General features: G+C 39.8%; 1 protein-coding gene across 4 annotated transcripts in view; it reads right to left on the bottom strand.

Annotated features, from left to right (window-relative positions):
- Window positions 1-1,701: 1,701 nt before the first annotated feature.
- The window catches only part of RERG (RAS like estrogen regulated growth inhibitor), a 112,769-nt gene continuing 90,205 nt past the window's right edge, over window positions 1,702-24,265 (bottom strand). For 3 of the 4 annotated variants that reach the window (XM_048070131.2, XM_013172952.3, XM_013172953.3), the window contains exons 3-5: window positions 19,955-20,011; window positions 5,278-5,351; window positions 1,702-4,555 (exon numbers count right to left, since the gene is read on the bottom strand). In XM_048070131.2, the coding sequence (XP_047926088.1) occupies window positions 4,148-4,555; window positions 5,278-5,351; window positions 19,955-20,011 (539 nt within the window). In that variant the 3' untranslated portion in view covers window positions 1,702-4,147. The remainder of the gene's footprint in view (window positions 4,556-5,277; window positions 5,352-19,954; window positions 20,012-24,265) is intronic. The other variant, XM_013172954.3, reaches the window with a different exon arrangement.

Below are 24,265 nucleotides of genomic sequence, written 5' to 3' on the forward strand. Positions count from 1 at the left end.
TATACCATGACTTATATGACATACTTATAATGTACCTTCTCTTCAGAATCACAGGATATTGTATTTGTCCTTGGAAAATAGGCATATCCCTGAAAATGGGCAGGTGAAAAGTTGGCTGCATCCAAATCTATTGCAAAAATATCCTGGACCTCTTATCCCAATATTTTACCTGAGAAGCTTGAGATAAATTCCATGTTATTTAGCTGGCAAGAAAGAATTTGAAAGAAGGGTTTCCAGTGTGTTTCACTGAGGTTGTTTATTATCTGTGACATTGAACCCTTTTTGATCAGCCTTGAAATGATTACCAGTGACATTCAATTCTGTTTTTCACTGTAGATGCTATTTGACGTCTTGATTCTAGGCCTAGCAGTTAAATAAGATCAAAGAAACAGATCCAAATGCTGAAGTGCTTATTCAGCAAAATTCACTGTTTGGTTTCCTAAGATAAAGACTAAAGTTAAAGAAGGAAAAGAAAATGAGTCAGGACTTCTATAATTGGCCACTTAAAACCTAGAAGACAATGCTTTGGAGACAACTAACAGAAGACCAATGCATAATAGTTCAGTACAGAGAGCACTTTTTTATTATTTTTATTTTTCTTATATATTATCTACAAGCACAAGCTTTCATATTTTTAATGTAAAAATGCATACAGATCATTATATATATAAAAATCAACTAGCCTTGTAGCAAACCGCCAGATGCAACCATCCCCAGGTTTGGGGACAACATAACTGGATCCAGGTGCAAACTCAATGGCTGACCCTCACTTCCATCCTTAGTTGCACCGAACCCCCAGATCTGAAGGGAAGTTCTCAAAGTTCTAGGGAAGTCTTGGTTCCTGATCCAGGTCTTGCAGCATGGGCATGACTAACTCTTCATCAATTGAAGATAAATATTTAAAAACTTCATAAATGACAATCAACTTGTTGTAGGTAACAAGTGTCCATTTCACCTTTCCTCCCCCTTTTTGTTCATCTTCCCTCCTAACCTCTCTCTGTAGAAACGGAAAGGGCAGAGGAGAGGAATTTAATGTTAATGTCATATACGCACATTTAAATAGCAGCAGTATAAACACAATTGAAACTGTTGATGTCTGCTGCAGAAAGGCTACTGAATGCAAGTTCATGTTGCATTTGGCCTTTTCAACGTTTGGGCACTTTTCGGCTCAATTTACACATTGTAGAAATATGACACATTTATAGCATAGCCAATAGTATGTTGCAACATTGTGAGCAACAGTAAATTGGATTGCATTTAATAGTATGTAGTATGTATCAACAGATTATAATATACTATCTTATAATTGCCTTGTCAAGCAGACCATTACATTGAGGAAAAGAAAATAAATGAGCAATTAAGTAAAGAAATTTGTGTTTGTGTGGGAGGAAAGGTTGTAAAATAACAGCCTCCTTTCTGACCAAATGTTTAGCATGTTTGGCAGTTTCCAAAATCAGTCTTTGTAAAGGAATGTTACTATTTTTATTAGAGGTTCTTTATGTAACAAGTCATGTTTGCACAGTGGAATATTTTCTTTCATGAGGATTTTATAACTTCCCCATAACAGATATTGTGAGAAAAGATATAATTTGCTGGGATTCTTTTGCAAAGTATTATGGCCATACCTTAGGCTTTCCTTCCTTTCAACTCTCTTAATATGAATACGATAAATTTATCTCTTGTAATCTTGTAATAAATGTATCTCTTGTAATTCATATATTACCTTTTTGTATTTTAAATGCAGCTCTACTCTGAAACCCAAGATTTTTCAGAGAAAAGAACTGTTGAACTTTCCTTAGATAGGGATAAATCAATTGCTTAGAATACCAACACCATGACTTTCCTCATCAGCTATGTTGCCATGGGATTGCAGGTAAGGATTTTGTTTGCTTCAGATTCGTGCAACTGCACTGATTTGAAAGATAACAGAATGACCTCGTGCCTCAATTTGCAATTGCTCGCTCTTTCTCCTAATGTTGTAACGTACACATTTGCAAGTTCAGACCTTCAGCTAATGACCATTGTTGTGCGAATAGGCACTAACTTTTTCTGTTACACTCATATTGATTATGCATTACTAACAGGACTAAAATGGCTAAACCTCTCTCTCTCAGAAGTTAGAGACATGACCAGTAGTTTGGAAACAGGTGTGTCATGGAGACAGTGACATCATCTGTTGCCAGAACCTCCTGCCCAGAAGCACAAAGTGACGTTTCCATTGCAGTGTGTGTAGCTGATGTATGGCAACATACCTGAAAATGAGGACCAAAATATAGGTAGTGATTCTGAAAGACTGGAATGAATTTTCACTATCTACAGTGGGGGAAACAAAGAACATAAACAGCAAAAATATAATATACATTTGAATGCGATTTTTGTTGATAAAAGTTGGGTGAAAGGTATGGGTGAATGTTTAAAAAAATACTTTGGTAAGTATCTTTAAGCTCATGCTTTGAGAAGTTCTGACTTGGGACTTTTCTCTGCCCATGAGGATATACAGGCTTGATTCTCCAACCTGTTTCACCATTTATACGGCTACCTACAACTGTATAAAGTGCTCTTCTACCAGATATCCTCACTCTTCTACATCTGTGGCAAGTTGGATTTGATAGCCTTTGGGCGTTGTTTCCTCACAGAGGCGAATAACCATACAAAGTGCAAAGCAGTGGAGAATAGACTTGTAAGCAGTTACTATAAGAGGGCTGTTCTTCAAAGGAGAATACTGCTAATATTCTCATTTGTCATAGTATCCTTTGGCTGTGGTTCTACATGATGACAGTCTGAGTTGCACATGAAGCTGCCTAAAGGGATGCAACACAACTGGTGAGACGAGCACAGTCTGAAAGTCTTCCAGTCTTAGTTCTTGTACCTCTTGCTTCTTCTAGAAGAAGACCTCACTACTACAGTTAGCAAGACAAGTAGGCACGAGGCAAAACTTAACAGCTGGCTTAAATGAGAGGCATGAGGGAGGAGGAGGAGGAGGAGGAAAAAAAGAAAAAAGTATGTTTTTTATCCCAGACACCAAAAATATGATAAAATGTACTTTCACTTGAAAGTGCCAGAGTCACAAAAAACTGTGATGGTTTAAACCACAGAGTGCTTCAAGCAACATCTGGAAGTTTAAACATCTGGAAATGATGGCCTTTTGATATGGTAAAAACCCTTCACATCTGATTACATTTGGGCTTGGACTTTAAACACTTGCCTTCCCATGGCTTAAGTTCTTCAGTATAAGATAGAATAAGGGAAACTACTTGAATTGAAATAAGACCAAAACAAAAATGTAAACAAAAGCTAAAAACTACCCTTAACTAAATCAATAGTATTATGGTTATTTTTTTAGTTTAATTTCCCAAGACGTATACTCCCATTTCCCCAAGTACAGTATTGTACTTCAAGGGGGAAATGCTGAAATGACACTGGACTAGCTGATTATTTCTTGATGAATTCTGTAGTTGTAGAGGATCTCAAAAAGCAGCTGAATTTCAGCTCTGTTGACATGTGTGTCTTGCTGGCTAAACACTCCATGATAAAGACTCTTCCTGTATTTTTTGCATACCTTGCTAAGAATATCGGCACTCATAGATTTGACAAAATAACAAGAAGGAAGGACAGTTTGGAATAAAAGCACACAGTGCACCAATTTGGAGCTGGTGAAAGGTGTCAGATGAACTTTCTGGAACAACACAGCAGCCTCAGTCCTTGACAATACCAAGTCTGATGGTTGTTGTTGGACTGAAGACTGAGTCTTACTCTCCAAGTAAGTGGCTACTGAGCAGTTGGCTGGCTGGGAATGGTGTTTAGGCACTACTGACTTGCAGGGGATTGGAGGCAGCCTTGTAGAAGCAGAAGATACTCTGTCAGTGCCAATCCCCACAATCATCTAGTCCTTTGGAGTTATTTTTTTTTCTTTTTTCTTTTTTTCTTTTCTTTTTTTTTCCTTGTTAGCCAGAAGCAGTGTGGCTAAATACATTTTGCAACAGGAAAAAGTCTGATCCCATGTTACTCAAAAAGTAGTGTGGTTTGATTTTTCTATTTTTTTAACAGCAAAGCTTTGACCATTTTTTATTAAATGTGCTCTGCCTGCCTTGTCCCTATCCCAAGCTAATATGCTCTACAATGCTTCTCTGGCTTAGTACACCTCTTTTTAGCTGCTGATTTTGGTAAGCATCTTATTAATAGCCTGTTTGACATGGGTGGTGGAGCTTCGTCTCCGAGTCTTGCCCTGGACCATCTTTCGACGCCGTACTTCACGACAGAGCTCATAGAAGGCCTCCATAATGTTGCCCTCTCCTGTGCAAGCAGAGCACTCATAAAAAGCACATGCTAGTTCTGTGGCCAGCTTTTCACCTTCCTCTGTGCTGACCTGCCTGGAGTGATCCAAGTCTGCTTTGTTCCCCACCAGAATCAGAGTGACATTTTTGGGTTTTTTAACTTCATCCAACAAGTTCTTAAGTGGCAGTACTTCCTCAAAGCTGCCTCTGTCCGTGATGTCATAGACCAGCACGAAGCCTTCACCCCATCGCACGTGTCCTTCTTTCTGAATAGCATCCTCCTGTTTTGAAAAGACAGACACCAGCCTTAGGAATACAATTTATGAAAAAGACACCAGGCCTTCTGATAGATGTTGGTGCCCCAAGGCCTGGAAAGCCATGTACATCCACTTGACTGTACTCTACACACATCACATTTTTACTGTGTGGCATGGGGGACCTACTCTGCCAAGATGTATCATGGGCTGCCTGCCATGGGCAGGCTGGTAGCACGCAATCAGAACAGGGTCTCTGTTGAGCAATGCCAAGCACACAAACTTCATAGGAGTGTGCAGCATGAGCATGTTTTGAAAGGAAAGGCGTCTTTGCTATGACAAAACTGTTCTACAGTTTGGTAGGAATCATTGACAGAAGTTGTTGAGCCACATCACTTGATTGCAGAAATAGGCTATGAGTTTGTGGATAGTAATAACATTGTTGGGTTGGCCCTGGGTCAAGGAATGGAAACAAAATAATTTTAATCCCAGTATAAACCTTAACTTTGTTTGTTCATCCAGTGTTTGAAAAGTGTAAGCAGGGTCCCTTGCAGAATGGCCTGGATCTAGCACACTGGGTCTGACAGCAAGCTGGTGGTGGGGGAGGAAGGAGGGCTCTGCTCAGAAGCAAATCTCAGTCCCCAGAAACAGAGCACATCTGCCACCCACCACATTGCCACCATCGCACTCCCCTTCCCTATTGCCTATCTGAGCCAAGGTGTTGGATGTTAGTACATGCACCCACGCACCTGACCAGCTGTATCTAGTATCTCCATGGAAACCACTTCATCATCAATGGTAGCTTGGTGACGATATGTAGACTCTAAAATAAGAACACATTTCGTGAAAAGTATTAAAAGAGGGTGATTTTTTTTCTATCTTCCTTACAGCTACTCCAGCACAAGACCTGATATGTGACACACAGCTTCACTAAATTTTATCTATTGGAGCGCTTCCTGCCAGTGGAGCACACTCAAGTCCTCCTTTCTACAACCATGACTTTTTTCCCTCTCCCCATACCTTGCTTTCCCATGAAACCTGCATCTTTGTACACTGCACTCTGCCCCCAACAAAAGGACAGTCTCCTGCAGCAAAGAGCTCTGCAAGACTGAAGGCCATTTTTCATGTTTGCTCATATGAAAGCTGCCACCTGTAAAGCACAAATTCTGCTTCTCTCAATGTATCCAGCTTGAAAGCCTGTTGCTGCTTAGCCTGAAGTCTGACAAGACCAAAACCAGTGTGGTTGTAGATCAGGGACATAACTACTATGTGCAGGCCATATACGGTGACAAAGTTACAGAATGGTTGGTTATTTTAGGAATGTCTCTTTGAAACATGCTGAAATCATCACATTCCCCTCTTCTAGCAAGAGTTCAAGCAGTGATTTCTCTGTATATGATTTATAAGGATAGCCAGCGAGCATTAAGCATTCACACAAACTATAGAATAAAGGAGCCTATTTACTGTGTCCCAGATTCTGGAACCAGGCAACTACTGACAAAATGGGTTGTTTTATCTTAATGAGCTGATAAGTTAAATTTGATAGCATTTGACCTAAAACTTGGAAAATGATCTGTGCTAACATTTAGATTTATTACTGTTGCTAGCTCACAGATGTCCTATATCAAAAGGCAAATACATATGCTGTAAAACTGTGGTCAGTGACTATGAATGCTTTGCATTGTCAGAGACACAGTTCTTTTATTTGGTGTAAATCTCCCCAAAAGAAATGAAGGATATGTTGAAGGAAAGACATTTCTTGAACTAAAACTTCTGAAAGGGCTCGTGTTTGATGTATGTCTTTTTTGTTTTGTTACATACTTGAATGTATCACCTCTTCATAGTTAGGATTTTTTCAGAGATGTCAGCATTACAAACACTCTCTTCCAAAACAAAAAATGTTACTTCCCTCCTGTGCCACCTTAATTGCTTTAAGTAGCACAGCTGTCTCTAATAGGGACAAATGGTCAATTTAATTAGGCAGATGGCAACCAATCTTGTATAGGGCTTCAGGCAATGAAGACTGAATTTTTAAAGGCAGGAAAGCCCCCTTCTATTCATTATTGCAAGGCTGTTGAAGGAGCTGATATGATCCTGGGGCTATTCCTACAGAATAGAGTAAGATACATCTAAGTCCCTCAGCATGTCTTATTTTTCCCTTCTGTATGATGTCTTACCTGCAGCATTTTCCTCAGGGGAATGCAGCAAAGCAGAAACTGTGGTTTGGTGCAGAAGCTGCAGTGATGCTCCTTGAGCAAATTATTTCAATTGATAAAATGTTCAGTGCTAGGTTGGGACTCCCTGAGTAGCACTCCCTATCCAAAGTCATTTAGGATCTTATGCTTCATTTCTTTGGGGGAGAGTGAAGAGGAGACAGTTCTCTGAAGGAGTAATGTGGTGTTATCTCTTTACTCACTTATGTCTTAAAATGCTTGAATGCATGTGACCAGCTGGCCCTGTTTGACAAGTAGCTGTTGAGAATTGGTCTGCCCAACTTTAGAAAATACCTGTATCTGTCCATTTTTGCAGCATATTTGTGAAATTCTCTTCTTAGGAGGCAGAATGTAGTAGGTCATAGGGCTCTTCTCTGAGAAACTGGAGAATAAATTTCAAGAAGTAGACTTGCTGCAGAAAAGCAGTGTGATTCTTAAGAGATAGCTGAGTTTTTTAAATAGATGGTTCTAAATTGCTGGTGTTTTATGCTGCAAGTTTAACTCACTTTGGCTGTCTGCTTTAGGGTAGAATTTGGTCCTGGATGAGTAACACTGATTGGGGCCAGCTTAGTGTTGATATATATTAGTAAAAATGAATCTGTTCCTGTGCTCTGGAATGTGCAGTAGCTGGGTGAATTTAAATGAGGAGTGTAAAGGAGCTGGATGTTTAAAACATTTTGGCAGCCATAGCTTCTTGTTCAAGGGAACAGAAACATCCGAAGAATCTGGTCGGATGCTATGAGCCCTGAAGTCATGATTTCCAGTCTGTGCACATCAAGCACCCTAAAACCTTAAGTTCCCATGTTAGTTTAGAAATGTGCTATCTTGATTTAAATTTTATTAATTTTATTCTCCCTATGCTACTCTTTATTTTAAGATGTGCAGACAAAGGGAAAGATGACTTGAGATACCTTCTGGATCCCTAACTGAAACTATTGACAATGCAGGTGTCTGTGTCTCAGCTAAGTACCCTTGACTCCAATTAGTCAATGAGGTAAAATATGTGCTGGATATACTTTGTCTGATATCTTTCCTGGGATGAATCATACTTCAGAAGCATTTAGAAGTCTAAAATTGGTCAGATGAATTCATACTGCAAATGTCTTGTCCTCGCATATTGTCATAGGCAAGTAGAAAGAGCAAAGTGTAGCACTGTGCCAGATGCCTCCTGATAAAAGCTCCCAAGATGATTCTGGCAGTTTTCTGAGCTCCAGAATATCACTTATGCCTGGTGATGCCTATGTTTTATAACTACATCTATGTGGCTAAAACATTATAGATGGAAAATAAACCTCAGAGATGTGTTAGGCTGTGGCAGTCATGGTGTGCCTGATGCTGTTAGTACTGTGGAAATATAGTACTCATATCCAGATCTACTTGGTCATAAGACCCAGTCTTGTTGGTTTGGGCATGTGCTGCAGTTCTGCTCTTATTCCTAGTAACTAATCTAAGGTGTTGTTGATTGCATGGCTCTGAATGCTGATGTCTGATTTCAAGGCCCTCCGTTGTTTATAATGCTGCAATCCCCCAGCACTCTTGCTTTGCAAAGCACTCCTGGTTCTCATAGTTACTTTGTTTGAAAAATTAAAGCTTATTCCAGAAATATTTATGCCTGTTGAAAGGCCTGAGAAATGTATTGGAAGTAATAGCAACTGGTTTGTTTTTCAGTCTATAATGTACTGCCACAATAATTCATTAATGGGAACTGGGTAAAATTTTTTTTTTTGAATTACAACAACTGCTGAATAGCTTTGGAAATAATGAATTTTTGGAAAGAGCAATAAAAACAACCACCACCACCAACAAAAAACAAATACAAAAAGCACTTCCCCTCTCTGTGTTGGTGTGTTACAAATCTCCCTATTCTTCTCAGCAACCTGATTTATAAGAATGCAGGAAAAAAAACAACTAAAATTATATAGAGAAAGTTTTGAAGCCTATATTCTGCAGACTTTCCATGGATATGTTATTCAGTCACAGCTTGATCACATCGCATCCTCGTGCTATGCTTATTGTGATATTTCATAGAGTTTTGACCTGTAAGACCTAGATGGTCATTTATCAATCTTATTTGCTCATGGCTACCCTGATCTATTGAACACATTTGTTCCAGAAGATTATATTTTCTAGAGGAAAAACTACTGTCGGAGGAGTAATTGCTGGATCTTAGTCTGTATTTGTAGTGATGTAAAGATGTTTTCAATACTTGTTTGCTTTGAACAGGCAATAAATAGCAGGGGCGTGTGACCCTTCAGGAAGGAAATATTTACATTGTAAGGGCTTATTGCTTTTAGGAAGAAAACTTATAGCAGTAGGTTTAGTTAAGATGGAACAATGATGTATGTTATTTTATATGTACATTTAAAATCAGGTTGGGCTCTTTTGTTTGCTTCTAAGTACAGAGGGACACAAGTTTTATATCCATACAGAATTCTATTTAATTTTTGTCAAGAAAGGTTAATAATACCAGAGCATACAAAAATACTGTAAGAAACTTTGGTCTCATGGTGGCTTTCAGCCAGTTGGACCTGAGAGCTGCAAGAGACCCAGAAAAAGAGCTTTTGTGTAATAATTATAGCTGAGTTTCCAGACAGAAAAGCTACAGTTAATAGGCATGATCTTCTCAGTTAGGGTAAAAATCTTGTTAGATGGTGATGCAGAAGTATGTTCAAAAGACCAAAATTTCCCATAACTATTTCTGATTATGTGATACAGGTTCCTATTCTCTTTTTCAAATAAACTCCATCCTCATTTTGACTTCTGCAGTCTTTGATGTCCATCACGATGGCATTTATCTCTATCACATTTGAGAAAAGTGACAGCCCATTGGGAACCCAATTTACTAATCTTGGTACTATTTGAGACTGTTCTCCAGGGCTTTCCTTCAGTCTGCCTATGTGAAGTCTGTCCCCTCTGCATTTCCTTGCTGCTTCAGGAACTTATCACCTTTTATAAAGCTCTTGTAACTCGAATGTACTTTCCCAACTGGGCAAGTCTCTCTTGCCTTCTTCCCCAATCCCAGCTCTTCTTGAAACTCAGCTAAATGTATTTTTCTTGCTTGCATCAGGCTGTTACTCACTCCATCCATTATTTCCCTACAGGAGGGCTTTCATTTTGCAACCATCAGTGATTTTACAGGATCCACAGCTCTGTGTATTTAGAACAGTTCTAATGCTGTATGTCCCCATATGTCTCTTTAGTAACATATACTACAAATCACCAAATAAGCATAGTTGTGTTATTTACTTTATCAATAAAATTCTGTTATTATTATCACATGAAAAAGTAGTAGTTAAAGGCAATGAAAAAAAAACCACAAAACAGGCATGTGACTGAGAGCTCTGACAGTTGGGCTTGCATTCTTCCGTGCCTTAAATGTTTCTGCACATGTAACCCCAAGACTCAGGAAATACAGAAGGAAAAGTTCCAGAAGGGTATACAGAACCTGTGTTGTGCTTTGGATGTATGGTTATCATACTACATGAACATTTATGTCAAGCCACAAATACAAACCAAAATGTATGTAAAGGAAGGTATTTGTGGTGCTGTTCAGTTCAATTCTAGGGACTTTAGTCTGCTTCATGTGTAATCTGCTATTGTGAATGCTACTTTTGGAATCTGTTTGGTGATGTGCGAAGGAGTGTTTTTCTAATATCACTTTTGGCTTTTTTGGCTCCCTTTGAGGCTACATGTTTGCTGCAACCAGAGTTGTGACTGCAGTACAGCAGGTGTTCCCAAACTAGCCTGATTAAAGCAAGCACAAAAATGTCATGTCACAGTCACTACAGCCACCAAATGTGTCCTAGCTTGCCAACCTGTTTTTAGTCTCTGCTTTCAGTCCAAGGCTAAGCTCTCAATTATTTCTATTATCTTAGGTTTCCCTAAAATAAGGGCTGGGTGGAGGGTAGAGACCCTACCAATGCCCCTGCAGAGATACAGGAAGAGCCAGCATCTCCTCTGGGCACTAAGCAGGAGCGTGCCTCTGCACAAGCCAGGCTGTGGGCTGCCCCTGGTGCATGCAGATGTTTAAAGACATTAGGGGACATTAGATAGACACAGGGTGCTCTGTGGAGCAGGAGGACATACAGAAAGACAGAAACTATTGCAGTATGAAATTTGGAGAACAAATTCAGAAGTGTCTCTGTGAGGTCTGCTGCTCAGTGAGCAGTTTGGATTTATAATGTTTACTTTCCTTTTAATAAGGAGAGAAGCAAAATAAATGGCTAATGCCTGCATAGCTACACTAGATTATATAGTTCTTATCTTTACATGAAAAGATCTATTGCATTCCAAAATTTTCCTGTTTGGGTAGTATAGGTGGGATATATAAAACTAGCCTACAAAAACACAGCTTATTTCTTGATTTATTAATATTTTCATATTTAATATTAATATATTTAATATTTAACAATATTTTTAATAGTTAACATATTTTGGCCTCCAAATAGAAAAGCTAGAGTAGTTTTATTGAACAAAACTTTAAAATGAACAAAACTCTGAAAATAAAGGGAAATGTCTGTTTGTTGGCTTCTGCTGCATATGACATTCTCCTGGGTGTAAGCACTGGGTTTCTTTTGAGAGGAGGGAATGGTGTTAATTTCCTTTCCCATACATTCTGTCCTTACCCAGCTTTTGCTGAGAGTGGCAAAGAAAATGTGCAGAGATATTTGGGAACTGGATTAATTAACGTAAGCTAAAACAAAACTGACAAAACTGGAGCAGTGCTAATTAGTAGGGAGTAAACTTCAAGACTTCAACTGTGTTTCTAATTTTCTGATTCAAGTTTCCTACCAAACATGAAGCAGAGACATTTGTTCCTGGTGGGAATTATGCACGTGACAAGTTTAAGTCTAAATAAACTATTTCTATTTCTGGTTATGTTTTTTTTTGTCTATGGCAAGAAGTCTTTGTTAGAGAAGCCGTGTGTATTTCACCTTACTTCTGCCAACATAAATGAAAACTAACCAGTGAGACTTGTCTCACACCTAAAACAAGCAAAACAAAAGCCTGTGCTCCTGACAGTACAGAAGCAAGCACTGGAAACTTCTGCTCATCTGGAGAACATGTTGGAATATGATGAGCAAGAAAAGTGGGGGCAAAATACTTTGCAGCTGTAGCTCCAGCAAGAAGAGCCTCTGCCATTCCTGATTTTGCTGTGTGTACAGCTACAGTAAAAAGGGCATATTTTTATTACTGGCATCAGAAATATCTTGAGACCCATATGAAAGAAAACAAACCATGCTTCCAGAAAACTGCTTCCCATGTTATTTAAAATGTCTTCCTCTGCTGCTCTCAATTACAGTTTCATCATTTCAAGTTTTTGAGCATTTGAAGCCTGTGTCAGGGGTTTAAGGTGCTCTATGCCATAGCAGTCCATTTCCTTACAGGCACCTCAGAGAAATCGAGAGTGTTTTCACAGCTCATTTCCATAATACATGCAGTACAAATTCCTGCTGCTGAGAAGGCTAGTAAAAGTGATATAACGTGGATTGAATCTATATCAAGTTAAGCAGTGTTTCTACTGTTTTGAAGTGGGGAGAAAACAGAACTCCAGGAAGATAAGTAGCAAGGCACAATCTGGACTATTAAGGGAACTGAGTCTGTTAAGCACTGAAGCAGAAGGAATAAGTAATTTTGTTAATAAAATTTGAGGACATTAATGGTTAGAGTCTGGTGTGAAAATAAGGCTGTTTTCCAGCAAACTATTAAGCATATACACATTTATCATGGCATTCACTGAAACACAAGTTGGCAGCCATTCCTCCTAGCCCCAAATGGTTAGTTAACATTACATCCCATTTTGGCTGTAAGCCAGTAATGGACCACATATGTTATTTCTAGCTATGCACTTGGATAAGCTGTAGTTGTCAACATGGCTGTTCAGATGAAATATGCTGGAAGCAAAGTTTTGCAAGATGATGGTCTCCCTCTCTTCCCCTTCTTTTCCTTGCTATGGAGAACAGGTATTTTCAATCACAAGCATATCAATGGTCTGCTCTACAGCACTGTATAGACTGCAGTATCCTGTTGGGCAGCAGGAGGAAGAAAGGGCTGAGAGGAAAGGACCTCCCCAGTCTGCCTTCATCCTGGGGCTGCTGTTCTGTCAACCTTCACACTCCAGGGCTGAAAGGACCATCAGCTAATGATTTATTAACAGTTACTTTAGTATGGACCCATTTGTTAAAAGCTCTGTCTGCTGTCTGGGCAGTTTCTCTCTCAGCTGTGCTGCTGGGAATCAATATTTTTATAGTAAAGGCAGGTAGTAAGCCTTCAGGAGCATTAAGACAAATTTGCTGAGTGAGCCCCAAGTCAAGAAAACTAGAGATCTACAGTATACAAAGATGTGTGTTTCTTCAACTTGCAGTCTGCAGAAGTGAAAACAATTCTGGGGACAAAGAGTTTGTATTCAGTCTGTATTCCAGATGTCCAGGGAATGTATTGGCTGAATAAACAGGAGAGCAAAGACAGTCCTTGAGAACCATCCTTGGACCTGCAGACCTCAGCTCTTTTTCATGGCTGCATTGGCACAAAGTTAGTCCAGGAAGATAGTTCTTGCATCTTTTTCTTGATAAACTATTCTTAGTGAGGTCTTGGTTGCCACAGCTAAGATGCTTCTGGTTCTCAACAATTTTGATGGAAGATAGTTTGGATATATTCACACTCTGCTCTGTTTATTGTTTGTACAGATCTGTCCTTCTTAGGGTGTAGAAAAGAAACTCGGAAGCCTGGTCTAGGCTATAAATATTCGGCAGGGTTGTAATATTAATTATGTTATGTATCATATCTGCAAACTGCCCTTGTGGTCCCTGAATATTATAATTTTGCTGCCAGAATCCCCAGCTACAGATGTTATATAGGCAAAATTACCCTTCTAATAGGTTTATTTATTATTTATTTATTTATATATTTTAAGAAAAAAAAAAAATCCTTGCAACAAGATTTCCAGCAGGAAAAGTCTTCTTGCCAAGATAAACTTTGTCTTCCCAAAGTGTTTTCTGCTGTTATTGCTACAGTGGTGAAACTTATATGTCCTGAGCTGGTCTAAAGAAGAAGAAATTATCTTGTCACAGATAACTCAGGGCAGTAACAGGGGTATCTCTGTCCCTCCATCAAGCACTTGTAACTTTGTACAGTCTTTTGAACATTTCATGTTCAGCTGGAGAACAATGCTGTTATCATGGGCCTTTCATAATCGAGCTAATAGGAGATAAGTTGGTACAAATTGCTGTCACATCTTGACTGATTCCTGCACGTTTTATGCATGCTTAATGGTGTCTTCTGAGCTGAATATATGTTGAGTAAATAGGACTTTGTAGAAACACCAACTTGTTTTTTCCCATGTCCTAGTTGAGAAAGAGTGAACAAAAACCTGAGCAACTTTAAGAAATCCTGGCGTAGTTGAAAGGGAGCAAATACTCTTAAAAATGTTACCTTTAATCTAGTAATCCTAGCAAAATTATGATTTTTCTTAAGACACGTGCTTCTTTACTATTAAGAAGAGAAACCGTAAAGAATTGTCTTTTCTCTATCCTATTCATGTTAAATAAACTCCATGTTTTCTGTTTCAGCTTCATAGATGGGCCAGTCTGTCATGCACTGTTCTGCTGATTATCTGCTCGGAGACAATTTTCCTTTCAGAGAATTAGCAAAGCTGTATGAAATATGTGATCAGCTAGAGAAAGACATCTAGCAACAGTGTGAGAAAGCCAAGTGAGTTTTAGAAAGGTAAACAAGAATATTAACTCCTTGGTTGCTGTTATTTTATAAGCAGACACTTATTTAAAATTATGTCTTTGAAGAAATGGTGTTTCTGTGTGCCTTTGATGTAAGAGTCTTAAAGTAACTGGTACCCTTAGAGTTAAAAGATTTACAATGCTTCCATGAGATGAAGGATTTTATAGGTGAGAAGCAGAGGCAGAGAGACTACAGGCAACAAATCAGTGACAAAATCAAGGAAAAAACTGAGGAACCTGTCTCCTGCACTTCCTTGAGGTTTTATTTGTGTGGTTTTCTTCCCTATATGGCAACAATGGATGTTGTAAGTCCCTGTGTCTCAAAACACCTCATTCCCCACATTTGTACATCAAAGTGCTAATTTAGAACAAACAACACAACTGAGCTCATAATTTGCTCTTTTCACCTCTTTCTTTTTTTTTTCTTTGAACTTGGTTACCCCAGCTCAGCTTCTAGAGGAGTGAATTGTCCTGATATGTTAAAACAGCAAATGTGTTTTCAGTGAAATACTGCAAAACTTATTTTAAAAAGCACCCACTTAGCCATAGTTATGATTAATTTTCTTTTTTCATCTTTTGAGCCAGGAGATTCTCCTTGCCTGTCATGGCTGATGGAAGCAGGTAATTTGCTGTTGCTCATGAGGTAATTTGCAAGCATCAGTGCTGTCTGTCTGCTGATGAGCTGATGCTTTGAGCTTCTTCCTTCTTTCTACCCTCTCTGGAAAAATGAATAGACTGGTTCCCTTAATGACTTGCCCTGTTTTTAAAATCAGGGATGCTGAATCCATTAATTATCACTTGTCTGACGGCAGACCACGGTACCTATCTATCTTTGAGGAGAGTGAAGGTACAGTAAATTATGGGCACAGCCAATAGCTCACGGGGGCAATTGCTGAGATCCAGACTGTTATTCCTAATTCCTGGCATCAAAAAGAGCAGCTATCCACAACACACTTTACAACTGTGACATGAAGTCCTGGATCACTGAGATCCGTGGGAGTCCTGCATTCAAGCCAGAACTTTCCCCACAGAAGGTGGGTGGCCAAATGAAGGCCTTCACACCTCTGCCTTGAAACTCCTCCCCACAGAGCACGTCCATTCCTGACAAGATGGTGGCTGGCAGCAGGTGTTAGGTGTTTATGCATGTCTGTCTTTGGGGCAACCAGCCACAAAAGGCAGCTGAACCCCAAGAGGGCTGTGAGGGCAGCTGCTTGCTGCTCGCAGGCTGCAAGCTCTTCCCCCAGCCAAGCCACCGTGGTGGCAGGCAAACCATCAGCTTGCTGCCACCCAGTTCCTGGCAGGCCCTACTGAAATCATACATAGGAATGCTTGTTTTCATAGTTCTTTTTTTTTTTTTTTTAACGAATCTGTCTGCAGAGCCAAACTGAAATATAGCACAAATTTCCAGTTCTGTATTAAATCTACCACAGAGACATTGCATATGTTTGTGAAGTGCTTTTAGGCTGTGGGTTAAATGGTGCCCCAGCTAGGCCAAGGCGGTTTTTAGGCTTTCTAACATCACAGTGAATCTGCTTATTAATTGGCAAGTTGGATTCTATTTTTAAAACATTTAATGAATTTTTGGTGAAATTCATGTGGTAGCCTAATCCCCTTTCTCTGTACATATTTAACTAACTAAAAGTGACTAAGTTTAATGCTGAATTCATATACTTAACGTTTTAGAAAACTGTATTTTAAAAATACATATAAATATATTTTTAAAAACATGCAGTTCCAGCCTATTTCTCTGTAAGTCTCTCTCTTTGAACCTTCTAATTTTGTTGCACACATGGGATACTTGTGTGATTTATTATAAATAAAGATAGAAACTGGAAACTCATTCACCTTGATAATACCGGGTAACTAATTAGTCTGAGTGATTTGGCACCTTTTCAAAAAAATAAGCAAATAAAAAATAAAAACACGCCAAGATGGTGACAATGACTTGCCAGTTAAGCAGAAATTATGGAGTAGTCAAGGCTGACAGTTTGCACTCCCCACAAAATGACCTTTGCTGCAGCTCTTATCCCTTGGCTGTGAATGGTCAAATAAAAAGCACAGTGGTATGTACTTTTGTGAAGATGCAGCTGTCTTACCAGTGCTTGCACAGAGCCAACATCATGCACAGAAGTGGCAGAGGTGCAAAACCCTGACTTCCTTGGCGGCTCCATGTGCCAAGATTTGCAAGATTCAGTGGTGCTGCTCCCACCAGAAAATGTTATTTTGTGGTTTGTAATTTGGCTCCTGGAGATACAGCAGCATGTCCAGATGCTGCTAAAAATATTGTCCTTCATTTTCTTCTGGCAGGTTAGAGTAGTAAAGAATATTTATAATGTGTGTTTTTCCTTTTCAGTTAAAATGTGCCACCCTTGAATTAAGAGCATAAGTTGTATTTTTTTTTATTTACCCTGATATTTAACTTAGAATAATGTTGAATTTCCATCCAGCCTTGTAGAGCTTGGAGAAAGCTTTTCTTAAAATAGGAATTATCTGGGGTTTCTTTGCATCAGAGGTCTAATGGATAGTAGAGAATTTGACATAAGAAATAAACTGTAAACATGACACTTGTCACAGCCCCAGTGATTTCTGGCAAAACCTCCTGTTGCTCAGCAGCTAGATTGTTTGCATCTGTTTTACTTCTACCCTTTGAACATTACTTGACAAAAACTGAATAATCTCCATTTAGGGCAAATGTCTTAGTGACACAGCTTAAACTTTTTTAAATTGGCGGAATATATAGATATCCCTCTTTCCACCCAACCATCAGTCCATTACTGCTAAGAAGAAAAAAATCTGGTAAAATTTCTCAGTAATCAGTTCAGTGATGTTTACAGGTAACTGGACACTGAGGCACCAGAGAATGACCTTGATAAAGACAGAAGTAGATTCTCCAAAGCACTTTCTCAAAGATTTTGAAAGTATAGTCCCTTTATGTTTGATCTCTGAAGGCCTGAACAACGGTTAGAATATCATGAGATTTGTAACACTTCAGAGCCTCCTCTGAATCCTGTTGTGATACATGGTTTGAAAAATAGTACTTAAAAAAAGTATCTAGTGTGCTTCTTCCATGAGAGATTTCTGTGATTATTGACAATAGTTTATTAGTTTATGCATTTCTCAAACCTTTTCCTCTGAGCAGCTTAAAGCACTTAGCTTCATAATAGCTGTAATACATAGCTTAGGCTGTTTTCCTCTAAACTGGGTGAGACTGTAGAATTCAGTAAGTCAGAAAAGACTACAGGCTGGGAGATGAGTGGTTGGAAAGCTGCCTGGCAGAGAAGGACCTGGGAGTACTGGTTGATAGGCAGCTGAATATGAGCCAGCAGTGTGCTCAGGTGGCCAAGAAGGCCAACAGCATCCTGGCTTGCATAAGAAGCAGTGTGGCCAGCAGGGCTAGGGAGGTGATTGTCCCCCTGTACTCGGCTCTGGTGAGGCCGCACCTCAAGTACTGTGTTCAGTTTTGGGCCCCTCGCTACAAGAAGGACATGGAGGTGCTCGAGAGAGTCCAGAGAAGGGCAACGAAGCTGGTGAGGGGTCTGGAGAACAAGGCTTACGAGGAGCGGCTGAGGGAGCTGGGGTTGTTTAGCCTGGAGAAGAGGAGGCTCAGGGGAGACCTCATCGCTCTCTATAGGTACCTTAATGGAGGCTGTAGAGGGGTGGGGGTTGGTCTATTCTCCCACATGCCTGGTGACAGGACGAGGGGGAATGGGCTAAAGTTGCGCCAGGGGAGGTTTAGGTTGGATGTTAGGAAGAACTTCTTTACTGAAAGGGTTGTTAGGCATTGGAATGGACTACCCGGGGAGGTGGTTGAGTCACCATCCCTGGAGGTCTTTAAAAGACGTTTAGATGTAGCCCTTTAGTGATATGGTTTAGTGTAGGACTTGTTAGTGTTAGGGCTGAGGTTGGACTCGGTGATCTTGGAGGTGTCTTCCAACCTAGACGATTCTGTGATTCTGTGACTTAATTGTATTGAAATAGGAGTATTGTATGCATGAAAGCTTTTCACTTTGCTAACAGAAGACAATCCTGAGGGCCATGGTTGGTTTGCAGTTGTGTTAATTTGTAAAAACAGAAACAAATGTCAAGCCTTATGCAGCAAAAAGGATGTAGAGCCTTCATAATGGGGCAAAAAATACTAAATCTTGCATCATATATTTTAGTTTGTGTGCTTCAACAACACAACTATGATGTTTTTGCATGCAGTGTCCTGATAAGACAGTAATAAACTTAGTATATAAAATCTTTTGTATAATTATGGTCTTCTATTGTCAGGTTCTGAAAATGGCATATAAATGATGGAAATGTGAAGTTTAATAAAATATTATACTGAACATCCTACTGTGCAGGACAGGTGACATCAACATATTCATCAGTGAATTATATTAGCAGGTAAAAGAATGTATTTGAGTTCAGATTGTTCTGAGAATTACTTTCCCATGATGAGAGTTCTGATATCTGTCATTTCTTCATCTTACCAGACAAAAAAACATAGTATGATACTAGAAACTTTCCTTTGTTGAAAGGGCTGCCTGGGTTTTGTAATAAAGTGTATTAAAATTTAATCCTGTTTGTTTCTGCTATGCAAGCTTATATTGTTCTCTATTTCTTTAGCGTGACCTCTTAGAGAAGGAACCCTGAGAAAGAAAGAGATGTTTAACTGGACGATGTTTATTCAAAGCTCCAAAGGCAGGTTAGGAAGAAGATGGCAACACACTTTAGGAGAAAAGGAAACTTCCCAGCTCCTTACTTCACACCTCATCTCAGACTTCTTGGCCTGGATTTTCTATGGTGCTGAGCATTCAAATAGACTAACTTCGGAACTAGTCAGAAGTTGGCTCAAACTTTCAAAGGCTTCTAACTCAAAGAATCTGAAATCTTTCTGAGCTATCTGTGCCAACTTCCCAACAGTGCCAGACCCAACCCAGCTGAGTGGGAGCTGTGGAGAGGACACATTGATGCACTTCTGATGCCTGGTGTCCCTATCTGCTTACTCTAGAAGTGAGATGCAATGTATGTTTGAAAGGTGAGGACTATGAACTTAGCTAAGTGTAGGCAGAGTGTAAATACCTACACATTTTTTTCCCCTTGAATTTTTGAGTTACATATCCCAGAAAGTTTATTCTCCAGCAATCGCTGGCTGGGTTATCCAAAAGCAGAAAACTGATCACAAGCTAAATACTTTAATTTTCAGAGTGGAAATAATAATGCAATTGCTTTCAGAGGCAAAATTCCCACTGACCTCTGTGTGGGCAGGATTGTGACTTGTATATTAATTCCACTTTTGTTTGAGTGCATTACTGCTTCTCTGTTCTGCCATCTTAGGTAATAATTTGTTTCAGCTTTAAATGACCATACAGAAGCTTTCTACAGCAAATTTAAAGGTTGTCCGAGGCTCAAAATTTTAACTCTATGATTTTCCATTACTTCAGACATGCTATTATATGCAATGTACCACATATATACAACAAAATGTAACCTACCTAGTGTTGGGTCATACTCCCAGATGAACCGTTTGGTCAGGAAGCGTACAACAAGAGCTGGAGGAACAAAATGTTTCCAGGTGAGATGCACAAACCATCAGCTTGCCCAGTTTATAAAATTTTACCAGCATTTTTTTTTTCTATATGAATTCTCATGTAGCAGCTCCCCTGAACTGTGTGTGGAGTTCAGCTTTGCTTATGGGGGCAGTCAAGACCTTTTCACTCTTTGTGGCCCACAAACACTTGGCGGTGGAAGACATTACAGCATTAATCATTTACCCATGTAACAATGCTGGAAAAAGAATACCGAGAGGTTTTCAATGCTAACCCCCAACAATTTTTTTTTTTTTTTGGTCACAATGGCTTGTACTGTTAAAAAGACAAAACAGAATTCCATTTGCTGTGCTAGGGGTTGGATGAACAGATGACCATTTTTTTTTTTTTTGAGGGGGGTGGAGGGGGAATGACACATGGGTTTCTTTAGATTTCCCATAACCCCATCAGGGTTGGCAGGTTTTGAACCAGGATGCTTTACAGCTTCAAAACCAGAAGTGTTCATAATCATTTAATTTCTGAAGAAAAAAAAAAAAAAAGAAAAAAAGCAACAACAAAATGTTCCCTCCAGATTTTAAACCGTGTAAGGTAAATACATAAGTGGCTAAATAGCTTCCTTCTGCATCTTGGCATGCTTTCCTTGCAACCACTTATTTTCAGTGTTTTGTGTACTTGTCCCTGGAAGTAATCAGCTATAACATCTTAAAGTAATGGTCAGCAAATGGAATTAACGAACTTGCAGAAATTGAAATAATACTTTGGATTTTGTTGCACTGGATAACTAGTTCTCAGTTTCAGTTTATGGGCTAAGGTCTTGCTACTTATATTTTTGTATAATTTTTTTTTCTCTCTCTACCCCCCTTTAAAGACACCCTCCAAAATCTTTGTCAAGATTTTGATTATGTTCTAACCATCAAACTTAAAGCTAAGCACAACCTTGAATTTCTAGTGAGGTAAACAAAGTGCTCACCCGTGCCAGTAGTTCAAAATCCTCTCTGTGTTTCGAAACTGGAGCTAGTGGTATCACCACACTAGCTGTGATTGCATTGATTTCAGTTATAGAAAAAGTTTTCCTTGTCAGCCCTACAGGATTGTTCTGTTCTTCCAGCTGCAGACAGACAGCAAAGGGTGACACTTAACCCACTTCTGACCCTTTTCAAAATTAAAGCAGTAGGAATCCCCTCCCCACTTCCTACTTCTGTGCCCAAGAGTAGGAGAAGGCTCCACACACTGCAGAACAAAACTAATTAATTCAGCTTTGCTCAGTTGGAACCTATTTTCTTAAATACAGTCAGAACATTAGTTTTCAGGAAGATTTAACTCTGCCTCATGCTTGGAGGGTAATAAGAATCTGATCCTAAGGAAATGAGATCACTAGACAAGATGCAATTTTAAATCGGTGTTATTCTTTTTTTTCCTTAGGAAATCCTATTTTTTTAGCCTTTGCAGAAAAGCTCTCCTTGGCTTTCAGAGTCCATGTGGCAGTTCTTAGCTAAAGTTACTTTTCAAGCCATAGTCATAATGTGGATGTCATTATAGTACAAGAAAATCTCTGTGTAGCTTATTTTCCATCCATAATGATGTCTGCACCAGTACTTTTTTTTTTTTTCCCCCATGGTTTGCCTCAGCTGTAGTAGTTTAAACATCTTGATATTTGAAAAGTTTGGTCATGACTCTTCTCTAATTAGTAGTAATTTGTTCCCTAATTGCTAGCAAAATACACAGCATGTTCTATTTTGACTGGGACGTGGTGCAGGGTAAAAGTTCTGACATGCTTTCAGAAGACTCCTTATCATGTTACTTTTTGAAAGCAGATTTTAAAAATGCTTCCAGGGGCACTGCGGCCCACAAGGGTGATAAGCCTGCTTGCTCAAGTGTTCAAAAGAAACAGCATTTGCTCTATTCCATCTCATGCCTGCTGCACACACTGTTTTTCAGAAGTTGAGATTGCAAGGTATTCCTCCACCCTCCCAGAAAAAAAAATGGTTGGCGCAGAGAAACACATAGTTTCATGGAAGCAGAATGGGCTCTCAGATGGACTCTAAAGATGGAAGACCATAGTTTATTTTAATGTCAGAATAAGAATTCACGTGGGCATAATCATGGTCTGTCTTGCTTGTCAGCTTATCGCTGTGTTGTTGTTCTTAATGAGCACCACCCACACATACACAGCAATGCTGATAGAGCGAAGAAAACCCCATGGGACGGCTTTTATTGCACCTTTCTGTCTTATGACTGTGAGACGTTGGCTCGCAGATGTCCAGGAACAGTGCTCTGCTTGCTGCCTTGGGACTGCTGCTGGGGTCCTTGGGCATGCTGTGTGCAATGGCAAAGAGGCGACGCGCTGCCACCCCTGTGGGCATGCAGCTGAGCGGGGCAGTGCTTCTGAGGCAAGCCACTGCTGGTGTTTGCACATGGCCCTTCCAGCTGCTCTAATATCTAGCCAGGCAGATGCTTTCCTTAGCTGTCTTCTCATAGTATTAGACTAAAAACCAAATGGTATGTAGAATAAATGTATCAGGTTCAAAGTTACAGGTGCCTGACTTTTCACAGCTGTACTCTGAAGGAAAAGCAGCCGGTTTCTGTCTGTTGCAGTGCCTTACACTGAAGCCTGTGCCTGGGCTTGCAGTAGCTAATGGAGAGAAAGAAAAGACAGGAAAGTGGGGGAAGCCTGCCCAACTATTTTCATATTTAAATGTGGTCCACTTCCAGTCGTGATAACCTTGTACGTGTAGATGGAAATCGCTGGAGATGAGAGTCAGTGGTGATGGGGAAGAAAATCTGTTAAGCATTCACATCTGAGAAAGGTGGTAGAGTGCAGCAGCTCTGAGGGAGAAAAGCTGATATTGGACATAGCCAAAATAAAGGAGGCGAGGCCAGATGGAAAAACAAAGTGTGGTAGAGCTGGACCACAACAGCTGAGATGAGCCTGGGAGAACACAGATACAGGTGCATACACTGGGTGAATTGATACAGGCTTTGCGTGTTACTGAGATGAAGAACTAGTGATCACAGATGTGAGCTCAAGTGAGAAGAGAAAAAGTAGGTTGGATTTTCCTCTAGCAGGGGAGGTCTGTATGCAGAATACAAATACTTGCATACTCAGGAGGAAGCTGAAGAAAAGAAAGGAAGGGTGGGAGGAGGCTGCCATACACAGGGCCGCTAGTCTCACTCGCTGGCTGGTCTCAGCAGGGAGAACAGCAAGCCCAGCAGGGAGCACTCTTGAAACAGTCCCAGCTTCTCTCCTTCATGGCAGTGGCCACTATCCATCCTATGGACTTTTCTACTTCCACACATTTTGACAAGGCTGAGGGTTAGCAGATGCATTTTACAGATGAGGAAAATGAGATGCTCTTGATCCAGTGTCGGTCCTGTGTATAAATAATCACAAGATGTTTTAGATAGGAAGCATCTTCACCTCCATCTCATTAAAGTTGCTTAGCAAATGGACTTCTGACATCCAGTTGGATATTACAACAATGTATGCAACTTGATCTGATTGGACTGGAGAGAGTCAATGAGAGGAGAGCTGGGAAGGGAATGCAAGTGATTAGTCTAGACCAGCTTGCTGGCTCATGCTGCCTCCCCTGGAAGTGATCCCTCTAGAGCAGGGATATTACTGTGGAGCCATTTTGTTTATGTTGAGCTCATTTACTGCCTGATTGCATCACTTTTGTTTTAGTGAAATAACTTCTGCCAGCAGAAGAATCAGAAATGAAGACATTAGGAATTCACTACACTTAGGACTGTGGCATTCAGATTTCTGCTGCTGGCATAAGTGACACTTCAGGCAAAGCAATAAAACTTCCTCACGCTCAGGGATGGTGCAAATAAAAAGTTGAGGTCTTGTTTCCTTCTCATCTTAGCAAAGGTGTGTGCGTTCTGCTTAACCTATTAGCCTTATTTAGCTCTAACGCTAAATAATATTGAGTCAAAACCAACCCAACACTTTAAAATAATTGTATTTGCAGTCTGGGTTTTGATTCAAAAATAACAGAGATTGAAAAATGTATGAAACTTTATTTTCTGATTAAGCTAGGTGACTAATTCCAGTGTTCATATTAAAACCACCATTTCTGGTGCTCATACTAGAAAAAGATGAAATGCATTTTGAAGCAGAAAAGACTTGGATTGATGCAGTACCTAACAGAAGTGAATTTCATTGTCCTCTGCAGAGAGTAGCCCACGCCCTTCCCCTAACACATATTGCTTGTGAAATGCATGAACTTGCAGACTTCGAAGGAAAGAATCTCAAGC

Source organism: Anser cygnoides, chromosome 1 (assembly GCF_040182565.1).
Source record: "Anser cygnoides isolate HZ-2024a breed goose chromosome 1, Taihu_goose_T2T_genome, whole genome shotgun sequence".
Taxonomy (NCBI): domain Eukaryota; kingdom Metazoa; phylum Chordata; class Aves; order Anseriformes; family Anatidae; genus Anser; species Anser cygnoides.